The 14,694-nt window shown below is 42.6% G+C and overlaps 1 protein-coding gene across 2 annotated transcripts in view; it reads right to left on the reverse strand.

Annotated features, from left to right (window-relative positions):
• Nucleotides 1-14,694, reverse strand: part of KDM7A (lysine demethylase 7A) — an 89,360-nt gene that overhangs the window by 40,658 nt on the left and 34,008 nt on the right. For both annotated transcript variants that reach the window (XM_088448769.1, XM_088448770.1), the window contains exon 2: nucleotides 9,091-9,176. In XM_088448769.1, the coding sequence (XP_088304895.1) occupies nucleotides 9,091-9,176 (86 nt within the window). The remainder of the gene's footprint in view (nucleotides 1-9,090; nucleotides 9,177-14,694) is intronic.

A 14,694-nucleotide genomic window follows, 5' to 3' on the forward strand; every position in this document is an offset into this window, starting at 1 on the left:
CCCCAAAAATAAAATAAAGGTACACATAACTACTATGCAAATAGCTCAATTCACACACCAATGTTCAGGATTGGTAGATGTGCAGTTTAGAGACAAATGACAATAAGACTTCACTGTAATAGGAACATTATAGCTGTGTACCAGCAGCTGACAGTTGTAGCAGTAATTGGAGGGAAATAGAATTTATCAATAAATCTAAGCTTAAAGTTTTGATAAATGTTCTATGTGGAAATAGGTCAAGCGATTAATGTAACTTTCCCTTTACTTAATAGGATATAAAAGAACAATATATCATGGTAATACTTTGCCTAGCTTAGTATAACCGTGCAGCATGGGGATGTACTGTAGTTAGAATGTCTACATTTTCAAAATATCGACTCATTAAATGAACACATTAAATGCTGCGGTTACAGTAGGCTAAAATAGGTGACATAATGAACGGGTCGATATGTCAGTTTCGACATTGTAAACGTTGACAAACCATGTGAACATTCTGATTGTCAAAAATAAAATTCATACCACATCCAGCAGCATGCGTTTTCCCCTAACATACAGTACTAAGATCATTTAAACCAGGGGTCTTCAAACTTGGCCCTCCAGATGCTGTGGAACTACACATCCCAGCATGCACTGCACATAGTTTTAGCATGCTGTTATATCAAAAAGGTGGCAGTGCATGCTGGGATGTGTAGTTCCACAGCAGCTGGAGGGCTAAGTTTGAAGACCCCTGATTTAAACCTTTAAATCCTACATCAGGATCGGGTCATGTGGCACTAGCCATTCTTATTTCTGAATGTCCTCTATTCCGGTCATGAATGTACAACCAGAAGAGAGACGGAACCAGATCATGGCGCTCTGCGGAGTACTGGAGAACAACAATGTCACAGCAGACACGGAGGAAGTCTGCCGACTACTGTGCTTCTAGAAGCAACGCTTACGCGTTTCGCCCACCGGTTCTGCGGCAGGTCATACTGGATAGGTACAGCTCAGCAACAGGATACCAATTAATAGTAGGTGAAAAATGGAGACACAACAGTCCTCCTTCCCCTGGCCAGCAATGTTTGAGAATCAGCGTAACACAATGGGCTTTGCCCCGGCCGACGTGCTGAAAGCCTATGAAATGGCTGAGACTGTGGACGCCAAGGGGTAAATTTGCTAAGCGACGGTATGCAAAACCTGTCAATTCTCGGCATGTTTAAGCGGGAAATTTAAAGTGGCAATATTATACAATGTAAAGCTCGGCCCGTTCTGAATGGACAAAAGTTTTGCAAATTTGAGGGTTTAATATATGAAAATTAACTCCCAGGCCTCATTTTCATTAATTATGCACCAGAGCAGAAGGGTGGCGTAGTCTTTAAGAACGGCACAGGATTAATGTATATACATGAAAGCTATTAGCGCACCCTACGGCCCATTGCATTCTATAACAATAGCGCCCAAAACACCAAAATAACCAACATAATGCCAGCAAAGGCTATTACAAATTCCATATTTAGCTTGTTGTATTGAATGTTACTTCTAGGATAAAGGTGCGTACACACGGACAGATATATCGTTACGATATGAACGATATATCGTTCAGATCGTTAATTTTTATGCAGTGAACGACCAACGATGTGCGTTCCCACATGAACGATAACGATATCTCTGATCGTCCGTGCATGCAGGCCAATCTGGACAATATCGTCAACTTTGCATGTTCAGATATGTGGCAGGATGACTCACTGAAAGATATCTTTCATGTCGTTGGTGGTACAGATCGTCCCGTGTGTACGCACCTTAAGAAATTTTACCATTCGACTGTATGGTTGTAAGAATTACAACAGAAAATCCATCTACTGTCTACGCACAGTGAGAGGCTGGCCTATTACTGGGCTGAGCTAGTGTTTCCTGAAATAGCAGTCTGGCTCTCATTTAAAGAGTGATATTTATGAATTTCTGGTTCAGCTCTCAAAATGGCTGCCACCACTGTACGCCGTTCCCATCCTTTCATCTGTACATTACTGCATGCAGCAATGATGTTCCCCGGGCCGTCACGACAGCAGCAAATCCCCCTCATTCCATTCCTGATCACGGCCATGATTTCCGATGGCCAAATTGGAAGGGGCCTACTGAGAACGTGTTGACCTAAATGAGTGTGGTTAGGGGAGTTGAAGGCGTGGCGGGAATGTCTGCAAACATATTGTGCATGACTTCTGACACCTTCAGCGCATGTTTTTCTGAAGTAAATTTCTGCTAATTCACAGCTACATTTGTTTTGTTTTGCTAGTTTTATAAGGTGTGCGTAAAAAAATATTTTATATTTACCAGCTTCTTGCGTGCAGCCGAAGATGGGCTTTGGCTGACAATGAGGTAATACTCAGTCCTCATACACATGTCCAGAATGGGGATGGGAGGGGATTGGGTGTACTTTCTCCACATAAACTATGGAAAGTCTATAATTTTTCCACTATATACACCTAATTTGCCATTATTCAGCAAGCTTAAAGGCCCTTTATAAAAATAAAAAAGTGTTAAACATTAAATGGAGGCATCTTGGCATAAAAAGTGTACCTGTCGCCATGACGCAGTAGTAGCCATTTTAGGGGGCTCATGAGAATGCAACTTAAGAACGTGTAAAATCGTTGAGGCACGAAGGGCCTCGTGCTTCAGCTCTGTCACCAGCTCTTCAACAGATCCTCACACATATTGGTTCAGCCCACAAAATGGCCACCACCACTGACCGATGTATCTCTTCGTTTTACCAAATGCAAACTAGGAGTACATGAAAACATTACCAAATAACCAAACCTCTTCAACCTACAATAAGATTCTCCTCCTAATTTTTTGGGTCAGTTAAGGCGACATTATCTCTGTCCCGCTGCTAAATATCCCCCTTCCCAGCATGCTTTGCCATGAGGAGCCTATTAAGTCTGGCTTTTCCCATATTCTGGCATATATATAACACAGAGCTGTTAAGTCTAATGAGACATATTGTACACTGCGATCTAGTGAATTAGTTTTGAGAGGGGTCGTCACAACATTTCAACAGTCCAATAAGTAGCTGGAATAAGACGACACATTACCCGTGTAAGCACGCTACTGTGTGTGGGAGAAAGGAAGGGGGGGGGGGGGGATACCATGGCGAACAGCAGCAGTCTCCGTGACCTCACCCGACATGTAATTTTACAATTAAAAAAAATATATATATGGGGTGGGGACCTTATGATGGCCTCTTTCTTCTCGAAGTTAGTTTCTTGGCACCCGGCCCACTGCAAGCATTTAAACACGCTGGCGCCGAGGAGTTAAACGAGGGTAATTTAATCCCGTGTCACTCTGCACCGCAGCTCCCAGAACAAGAAATTTTTGAGTTAACACAGTTCACTCGATAAAGCAAATTCAGGTCAAGGTACACCAGAGGTTAAGTGCCTGGGGCCCCGAACGCTCCAAAAGTCAAACAGGAGGGGTATTTTTTTTTTTTTTACCTTTCTTAAAAAACATCATTATCACACCTAAGTGTTCTGTCTGCTGAAAACCTCAAACGCCAACTCGGCGCGAAGCGTGCAATTGTTTTTTGTTTTTTTAAGTTTTCCATTAAATAACATGATGACAAAGGTAAAGAACAATTAATAGCTTTCATTTTTGTGCTAAGAGGCAAACAGCTGGGTGTGCAGAGGTCACGGTGTCGTTCAACCCAGAGATAATGTACGAGGTGAAACGCTGGGCTCAGCAAAGCAGTGAGCAGCCCAGGTGAAAGTCGAGGCATGAGGTACTTAAATGTCACCTTGACACTTCTGCTTGGGGCAACTGAACATTTTTCTGTGCCGTGGCCTAGCTCAGGTCTGGCCGAGCTGTGGGCTCTCCAGCTGTTGTGAAACTACACATCCCAGCATGCCCTGACAATTTTAGCATTCTCTAATAGCAAAACTGTGGCAGGGCATGCTGGGACTTGTAGTTTTCGCCGGCAGCTGGAGAGCCACAGGTTGGCCAGGCTGGCTTAGATTATAAAAAAACATATTATATACATATATATATATACACACACATATGCATACATACATATACACACACACACACACACACACACGATATCTCTGACTAAGACCAGAACTGGGATAATCCGAGCTGACATGTTTAATAGGTCTCCAATGATTTAGGGGAATCAGCTGTCCAGACAGCTCACCCCCATTCCAGCTGTTGATCTGTGTCTATCACACCTCCTGTACGCACCTGTTTTGCAGGACAGCATGACTGGAAAGTCAATTCACTGACAGTTTAAAGTCATCCCCTTAGCCGACAGAAAGAAAATATTTCCGAGACCACCAGCCGCTAGATCATGGTTTAATTTGCCGGTTGGTCACTGTTAATACACATTTAGGCATAGGTTATATATAGTATGTGCACAGAAGTACCCGCTGTTTGGGGGCAGGGGGGGGGGGGGCAATTCACACATTAAATGGAAGCTCTGAATTAATTTAGAAACTTGGTAACGGTACGATCTTGTCTTAACATGGACGGCCCATTGGTTCTTTTCCATTTGGCTTGTGAAAATCTAAAAGACATCTAGGGGTCCTAATTACTAAGCAGTGTTAGGAGACATAGAGGTCTATTTACTAAGCAGTGTTAGGAGACATAGGGGTCTATTTACTAAGCAGTGTTAGGAGACATAGGGGTCTATTTACTAAGCAGTGTTAGGAGACAGAGTAAAAAGTGATGAGAAAGTGATAAGGTGCCAGCCAATCAGCTCCCAACTGTCATTTTTCAAACACAGCCTGTGAGATGACAGTGGGCAACTGATTGGCTGGCACCTTATCACTTTCTTATCACTTTTCACTCTTACTACTAACACTGCTTAGTAAATAGACCCCTAAGTTTTTAATACCTGTAAACCAATTTACAGTATGGTAATTCCCTTATATACACTGTAGATCCTATAATCAGTCATTAGTACCAACAGTGCCCTATGATCAGAACTCACACTGAACTTGACATGCAAAATACCACAAGCCAGTTATGGGGACGTCAGGCAGAAACTATAGAACGCCGATTGCACTTCATCATTTCAGTCTCGGTCTGTGCCTAACAGCGCGGGCTACCTGGCAAACGCTAAAGCGGACCATGCCGACTGCTCACAATGGAAGCGGCCATTTTGAGCCACTTCATGCTATTCGTACCAGTGATGTGACTAGCTTCCAGAGACTTTATTGGCTGCCTGACCTGATCATCCATTATGCAAGCCAGGTTCTAGGGTCCAGATTAGCCTAGCCTAGTACATACGTTTTATTTTTGTTTGCTTTGTTTTTTTGACAAAGGGAGATAGGAAGGTTGTCAAAACCAGCGTGCTGCCCAGGGACCAACGCATAGCAGCAGACATATTGTGCAGATTCGAATTAATGAGTCTACATACTAAGTCTTGGAGAGAGATCAAGTGGACGGAGGTAAACTACCAACCAATCAGCTCCTAACTCATTTTTCAAACAAAGCCTGCAAACTGACAGTTACGAGCTGTTTGATTGGTACTAGGGATGGACATCTGAAGCCCGGCATCGATTGCTGAGCTTCCAATATCAAATACAGTGGTGTGATGGCAACTAGCCATCGCATCGATATAATCGTGATGGTTATACTTTCGTCCGAAAAAAAGGGCGTGGAGCCTCGCAGCAGCTCCCGGCCACGTCACTGTGGGGGCAGCACTCTCTGAGAGTTGCCATCAATTTTCCTGCTGCTCTTTTTTATGAAAAGACCAAAGGGGATGGTGGTTTCCTGCACAGGAAGTGGATGATAAATATAGATGAAAACTTTTAACTTTAGTTCTCAGGAGTCACAGATCGTTTCCTGTGCCTCAAAAAAAAGGGATAGACACAAAATACAAACATTGTAAACCACTTATTGAGACACTTGGGGTCTGGTAATTTTTTGGTTTGTTTTTACTCCAGTACCACCAATATGCCGCAGATATGTGGAACTACACCCCACCCCCCATATAAGGCTTGCAGCAAAGAAGTTTACGTTGTTGTGCAGGGGGAATAGGGAAGGGGGGGGGGGGGGTGAAGGTTCCCTGTCTCAATCAGAGCCCAGCTTTTATGCTGTTAAAATACAGCAGAACAGTAGTTTTACACTCCTATGAGACATTAAAGGTAGTGGGCATTTCCCACATCAACAAAGGTCTACCCAGTTATCTACAAAAAAAAACGGAGGCAGCCATTTTGTGGGCCTAACAAATGTTCATGAGAAAACACAGGTTTCTATGACGGCATGAAGTACTGAAACTCTGACATCACTGGACCCTGTGAAGACATGAACATTGGTGCCTGTGATGGCATGAACTAAAGCTGGCCACACACTAGACCAACTTACATCCAGCCACCCAACTTGTTAATTGATTGGAATGAAAATCTGGTAAGGTATGGGAGTAAATGATGATCAGCAATTTGCTCCTAAATGCCAGAAAACAAATGAAAATGGTCGTTCAGACAAGTTTGTAAAATGTTTGATCTAAACTATTTGTTCAAACAACAGTTTTTGTCCATTTTCCATCGTTTGGGAGCAAATTGCTGATTGTATACCTTACCAGATTTTCATTCCAACCAATCAGCTAGTTGGCTGGTTGGACAGATAATATTTAGATGTGTGGCCAGCTTAAGTCTGTGATGTCACTGGTTCCCAGAAAACTGAAAGTCTGCATTCTCATATAGAATGGCTCAAGCCAAAAAAAATAAAAAAAAAAATAAAAAATGGATGCATCTGATTCCATTAGCACATAGTGAATTGGTGATCTGCATAGTAATCAATGCAGCTGATAAAATAGCTACCTCCATTGCATGTCAGCAACAGATATACATTAATATACAAAAACAGACTTTTTTTTATGTTTTTAAGTGTGACCGCCTTTGTACTTAATATAAACCATGGCCGCCTACACGGACAAAGTTCAGTATGTGCAAAAGTGCGACTGAGAGGAATCTGCATTACATCCCTACTCATTACAGTTAAATGAAAATACAGTCAAATCTCTCTTCCTCATGGATCGAATTACTAAAATGATAAAACAGACACAGGGCACATTATTTCACGTCATTCTAGAACAGCGACAGTCGACATGTCACAGGATCAATGAGCCAGTTATCTCTCCATTACAGTGAATCCTGGGTTTCAGAGAGAAGTGCTTAACCTCCCACAATAATCAATTTTACTTAAAAAACGGAAAGCAGACTGTCTGGCTCTCCTGCAGATATACACATTAGGTGACCGATGCCATTAAGATCTTCTATTACGTAAAAAAAAATTCGAATGAACCACTTTTTTTTTTTTTATCACATTAACAAAAAAAATAAATAAAAAAAAAAAATTCCCAGAGGCTCGCGTTTCCCGGGGGATGTTTTATCAGCACGCACCAGTTTGGAAATCCATTTAGCACAGAAGATGAGCTTATAGCTGGGAGAAAGTCTCATTGAGCATGCGGGTATTTAAATACCAGAGCAGCTCGTAATCAGGGAACGTCCATTGTCCTTACATGTTTTCATTTGCCACAGGGCAAACACATGATAAACTCTCAGATCAGGTCAAAATAATTACTGTCATCGCGAAGAGCAAACACATCATCATAAAGAAAGAAACAGTACAGCTAACCACTAAACCACACAGTAATAACATGTATACTGTAACTTAAATGGTCTATTTTACAAGGAGCATGAAAAACAATTGATGCGTTCCCGCAGTAGAGATCTGTAGCCAGAGACGGCTGCGCTGTATATAATTATTATACAAACACCACATCTGTATGCGGTCTATCGCCGTAATAAAGATACTGCATATGCTTTTTTTTGGACTTCCCCCGAGCTGGGGTGAATAATAATGATTATTGTTCATCCAGAGAGAAAAAAAAAACAAAAAAAAAAAACAGGGTTTAAAAATCAGAGCAATTTGCACCCACATGCCTGTCTGAGTGTGTCTGTCGGATTGAGTCACTCTGTGGGAGCAAAGCGGCTTATACCGCTGTATCCTTACACATCTTTGCTGCAGTCTCGCTAAAAAGCCCCTCCCGGCGCGTCAGGTCTAGTAAGACTTTGCTAGCGCAGAGCGTCTTTTTTGATGAAAATGCATGGTGGTTGCAAAAAAGATGTGACTAGGACGCACCAGCAGACTCCACTGATTAATTTAATATGTGACACTTGTATATATCGGTGTGCGACTTGAGTCTCTATAGGAGGAGCTACTATATATAGGCTGCAGTTTTTTTTTCATTCAAAGTTTAGTTTATATACATACGGAGGTCTGTATATAAACAGATATACAGGTGTCGCATATTAAATTAATCAGCACAGTGTGCTGGTGCGTCCTACGAACATAAAATTGTGACTTAGATGTATTATCGCCAACAAATGAGAAAAAGATGCCAGACGCTAGCAGAGTAGCACGAGACTTGGCGGCTCACTCACGCCGGGCAAGTCGCGCTGCGGGGCGTATTGAGGCTAGCTGTAGGAGGACACATCTGTTTCTGCACCATCCGACAAATATCTATACGAAACCAGGAGGCATATGTACGCCATAGAAACCAGTAAAAATATTGCACCATCAGTGCAGTAATAAATAAATAGTTCAAATCAACTCTTGTTCCAATTTAGTTTAAATTCATTCTTAAGACTCCAGGTATATGAAAAAGTTAACGTCATGAAACCAAACTAAGAGTTTGCAAAATGCAAAGAATAAATCACAATTTACGTATTTTGACAAAAAGCATATAAAGCATACAACATACATTATAGACATACGTTACAGGGTACCCTTATTGCCTATGCATGGAGGAGGCAGCCATTTTGAAGGACTTGGTGACATCAGTGAGGTGCACTTGGCCTACAATTTCACTGGGAAGTATGAGGGTCCAAGTATCGGCTCGACCCATAAAATGGCTGACTCCACCAGGTGTAGGTAACGGGTACCCGTTAAAAACGGTCATTCCCAAACATCTTTAAAATAATCATTAAGTGGTCAGGTGTGATGCCAGTGACTGAAAAATAAGATAGATTTAAAATAGTTGCGTTGGATTAAAAAAAAAAAAAAAACACAACAATATTTGAAACTCAGATGTATGTACTTAAAGTGTATACTTACACTGGGAGGATCCGTGAAGAACTTCACAGTTTGGACAATGGTAGAGGTCAATATCAGCCGCCTGATGTTCCTCAACTTTTACACAGCTGTGAAAAGAGAAAAAAATTAAAAAAAGATTAGAGAATTAATCATTGCAGAACCCTTAATGACATAATAAAAGGCTATGGATTTTAAAGATGTATACCAGGGACTGTACTTAAGGGTTTTCCAGCGAATAGAGAGAAGCATCGGTGGGCTAAACAATAAGGCGGCAGCCATTTTGTGGACAGGGAATATAGACAGGAAGATGCAGCCTCAATTCACTAAGAACCAGACGGTAAATAAACATTCTTCATCAGGTGCTTTACGATATCCACTAGTTCCTATGCACTGTCAAAAGAGACCCAAGACCGCAAAACAGCTGCATTCACTGTACATTGGAGCCAGAAACTCTTTAATTGACCAGTGTGGACTGATATTTCAGTCTAACCTGACACTTTGGCGAGGTGTGCAGAATTACTCATGTCCAATATTTTGAGTACAACTGAAAATATGTAAACTAGTTGGTACAAGGTAGTTCCTGAAAAACATCTTTGTCAAAATTAACCAAAATAGTCCCAATATTGTCCCCCAAATTATGCCACGCAATAAGTGGGCAAAACACTAAGCATGATTCACTGGCTACGAGCACTCACAGGAGTGTACAGTGCTTACATCTGTATATCTTGGCTGGGTGGAGTGGGGTGGTGTCCTATCCTGGTGTCAGGCTGCCAGTGAGAGCTGTTAGAGGAGAGGGACTGGGCAGGTCCTTTCTCCAGCTCTCACTGTGCTTGTGCTAGATCAGGGGTGGGCAATAAGCTTCAGTCGTTGTTGAACTAGCTGCTTATTGCCCTCCCCTGTGCTAGATGGACACAGAAGCTGCCTAAATAAAACATTTCCATCGAACTCAACCCTTACTGCCCTCCCCGATGAAATTTCAATTCATAAAAATGAAAGGCAGACAGAATGTTAGGTTTCAACAGTGTCACAAACAAAAAGCAAAACCAACAGAGTCTAGATTTGTGCTCAACCAGCTCCTGCTCCTATTCAAACTCAGTTGTTCAATGCACCAATATATACAATCGCCAAGGCAGGTAACACGTTCCCCTCTCACTGTCAATGATCACCCCATCTCATACACTGTAAATGAATAGAAACCAGACAGAACTCCATCCTTCCATCCCAGGACAAAATGGACCAAAAAGCTTTTGACAGCACCCAAAAATTCTCACTTCCGGAAGACAAAAAAAGAGTCACCCTCATGTCATTAGATGCAGAAAAGGCATTGAATCGCAAGCATTTGGGTTCTATTAAACACTGTATTAATGGCTTCCTTCCCTCTGGATTTCAATTTCCAATGGGACCAGCAAAGGATAGCCATTATCCCCCGTGACATTTGTCTCAATTAATGTCCCCAGGGCCAAGTCTGTAACGTGTGGAGTACATACAGTCAGGTGCATAAATATTGGGACATTGACAGAATTTTCATATTTTGGCCTCTATTCACCACCAAAATGGCTTTGAAATGAAACAAACAAGATGTGCTATAACTGCAGACTTTCAGATTTAATTTGAGGGTAATTACATCCAAATCAGGTGAACGGTGTAGGAATTACAACGGTTTCTATATGTGCCTCCCACTTTTTAAGGGGCCAAAAGTAATGGAACAAACTAAACAATCCTAAATCTAACTTTCACTTTTTAATACTTTGTTGCAAATCCTTTGCAGGCAATTACAGCCTGAAGTCTGGAACGCTTAGACATCACCAGACGCCGGGTTTCATCCCTGGTGATGCTCTGCCAGGCCTCTACTGCAAATGTCTTCAGTTCCTGCTTGTTCTTGGGGCATTTTCTTCATCAAGTGAAATGCATGCTCAATCAGATTCAGGTCAGGGGATTGACTTGGCCATTGCATAACATTTCACTTTTTAGCCTTAAAAAACTCTTTGGTTGCTTTTGCAGTATGCTTCGGGTCATTGTCCATCTGCACTGTGAAGCGCCGTCCAATGAGTTCTGAAGCATTTGACTGAATATGAGCATATAATATTGCCCGAAACACTTCAGAATTCATTCTGCTGGAAGGGATCCAATCAGGCGGCCACAAACAGAAGCCAATAGGCTTCTATTGGGCAACGCCATCAAAGCATGTGAGCAAATGCAGTCAAACCCCCGAAACCTGAATTTTCGGGGGGTTTGACCGCATTTCCGATGTTCGTGTATCCCGCCCAGAGTCAGTAAAATCATCACTAATAATTGCGCATCTGGTCATTACTTACCCTGTCACATAACCGTGGTTGGACTGGCCAGCTGATGGTTTAATGTGCCGGTTGGGGGTGCCTGAAGGCCTGGCCCGTGCAGCTCCGCCTCCTGGCACATTCCGCTTTTTCATGTGCACACAAGAAATGCTGGGGCCAATTCTTGCCCCCAGCCTGTCCTTGCACTAGCTTACCTAGGTTTTCATTTCAGTTCACATTGAGAACGCACTTAAAAGTTGTCATTTATGCCAACATTTCGGGGACGGCCTCCCTTCTTCAGGTATATGACATGTATGTATCCCTGAAGACGGGGGGCCGTCCCCAAAACGTTGGAATAAATTACAACTTAAGTACATTTTCCAAGACAGATACATATATCATTCAAATGAGTTATTACCTGATGCAACAGATGTTCCAAGTTGCAACTGTAACAAATTCTATTGAAACTATTCCCACTTGTTGAACAGTATGTCCTTAGAACATAGGCTGTTCACTAATTCGATATATTGTTTTTCATAGGCCCCTTTTTAGTTCAAATATATTTAATAGATTGCTAAAAGCACATAATCCCGGGTTTAAAAAGTGCCTACTTTTTTTGTTTTACTATTTATCTTCAACAGGGGTCATCTTCACTTGGGGTTGAATTTGAGTGAAAGCAAATAGATCCTGGAAATAAATAGATGTCTATAATGATATTGGTCCAGGTTGGGTTCCGGTTAACAATGTCTAGATAGACACCAGTCATTAGGTAGACTGGGACAAAGGATCGACGCAAAAATGGTCGACACATGATTATTACATAGATACCAGAGGTTAGACAGTCAATAGGTCAAATGGGACAAAAGGTCGACACACTAAAGGTCGGCATGAAGGAAGGTTGATGGGTACAAATGGTCGACACAAAAATAGCAGACATGATTTTTTTTTTTGGCCTAAGCTTCACCCTAACCCCCTCTAGCTGCTAACCCTAACCCTCCCTCCTGGTGCCTAACCAAAACTGTCGGGGTAGGTGCCAGACCCCAACTGTACCTTCTAGTGCCTAACCCTAACCCTCCAGTAAGTGCCTAACCCTCCCTTCTGGTGCCTAACCCTAACTGTAGGGGTAAGTGCCTAACCGTAACCCTCCGGTAAGTGCTTAACCCTAAAAAAAAATCATGTGTCGACCATTTTTGCGTCGATCCTTTGTCCCAGTCGACCTATTGACTGGTGACTATCTAGACATTGTTAACCTCTTTACTGTCTTTCTATAGTCCGGAATCCAACCTGGACCAATATCATTATAGACGTCCATTTATTTCCAGGGTCTATTTGCTTTCTCTCAAATTCAACTCCAAGTCATGATGACCCCTGTTGAAGATAAATAATAAAACAAAAAGTAGGCACTTATGTTCACTGAATAGGACTTTAAAAAAGAAGGCCCCTAGCCCACTATGATTATTACTTTACATTATTTATAACCCACAAATTGATATCATCACAGGGTTAAACCCGGGATTATGTGCTTTTAGCAATCTATTAAATATTTTTGAACTAAAAAAGGGGCCTATGAACAACAATATATCGAATTAGTGAACAGCCTATGTTCTAAGGACGTACTGTTCAACAAGTGGGAAGTTTCAATAGAATTTGTTACAGTTGCAACTTGGAACATCTGTTGCATCAGGTAACAATCCATTTGAATGATATATGTATACATATTACCTTTGTCTCAACAAGTGGAATTAAATGATACATATTTTAACCTTTTTTTTTATTTATTGTGAATGGCATAATTATTTATTACATTTATATTACCCATATGTATGTGGTTTTGAAATAAATGTATATATCTTTTCATATAGTTTCTCTATCTTTTTTGATTTTTCCCTGCTGAAGATCTTTACAAATACCTTTGGAAACACCACAGGATACAGTCACTGCCCCCCCAGGGCTCATTCTTTGCTCTTCAAACCTGTACTAGATCTTTTACCATCCAACAGGCACATAGCAGGCATAAGATTCCTTTCCTTGGCAACCACCATGGTGATAACACAAGGGGAAACTGGCTGTTGGAACAGAGGGCCTGATGCAGACCCGCTCGCGAGCGCTGAGCGCTCGCAAGCGGGTCGATGTTGCCCAAGTGCGCATGAGGGAGCTGGCTCCGTCGTGTGCATGCGCGAGACCCGAATAATGACGGCCAAGCAGTCGTTAAGGGTCTCGCACCAAAGGGGGAGTGCTGTCGATGGTGAGTGACAGCACGGCCCCTTTTGGTGGGCATGCCGGGGGCGTGGCTGCCCAGACGGAGGCGTTCCCATGGGAACGCCTACCGTCTGGGGCCGGCCCCACTGACGTCACTAGTGAGGTCAGTGGGAGTGCTCTCGGCTCTGATAGAGCCAAAAGCACTCCAGGGCTTGCGGCAGCGACACCCTACCGCAGGGTCTCATCGCAAGCCCGATGGTCGCGATGGTCTTGACCATCGCGACCATCATTTTGGCCGCTCGCATAAGCTGTGGGTGGTCACCCACAGCTATGCGAGCGGCCAGGAGGAGGTAGGAGGGCCCTGATTCAGAGCCAGCGCTCTGGTCAGAGCGTCCGGCTCTGAATCAGGCCCAGAGCCCCAATGAGTGACATTCAGTATTTCTTTGACCATCCCAAAAAGAATTCCCCCGTGGTCGAAATGTGCTCTACTTCATCCAGCTGTTCGCAAATCCAATATCGTCACTTAACCCAGAGGCCTTTCGGCTCCATCCGCTCTCTACTTTTATCTCCAGAAGACAAATTACTATTTGGTCACATCTTCAGAGTCAACGTGGCAAGTCTGGGGACCTTCTGACCTCTTCCTCCTCACTGCCAAAGATCAAGGCCAAAATAGTTACTACATGGCTCGAAACATACTCCAGGTCCACAATCAGATCTCACAAAATGGGCCAAAGGCAAAGGCTCATTTCCCAAAAGATTTGCCCCTTAACGGATATATATGGTTGAGCTTTTATCTTATATTGATCCCTTATGCAGTCCGGCAGCTCCTTTTTTAAAGGACTAACAAACATAAGTATTTTATGAAAGATAAAAGTGTAATTGAATAAGTTCGAAAGGAACATATAGAAAAACTTTTGTGAAAACAATCCCCAGAAAACTGACCAGATCATTGTCAGCCATGCTTGTGAACGCAGCTGAAAGGGGATTATCGTTGACGTACGTGCGTGTGTAGTCATCTTCAGGAGGCCAATATGTCGAACGCTACCTGCTGTCTCGGATGTATGCGGCCAAACTGGACCCAGGCTGCTGCATTGAACAGTGATTGAAAGTGTCTCCAACAGGACCAGTGCTAGACTTCTAGGCACCCTAGGCA

This window comes from Taudactylus pleione, unplaced genomic scaffold, assembly GCF_031769625.1.
Source record: "Taudactylus pleione unplaced genomic scaffold, aTauple2 ptg000465l, whole genome shotgun sequence".
NCBI classification, from domain to species: Eukaryota; Metazoa; Chordata; class Amphibia; order Anura; family Myobatrachidae; genus Taudactylus; species Taudactylus pleione.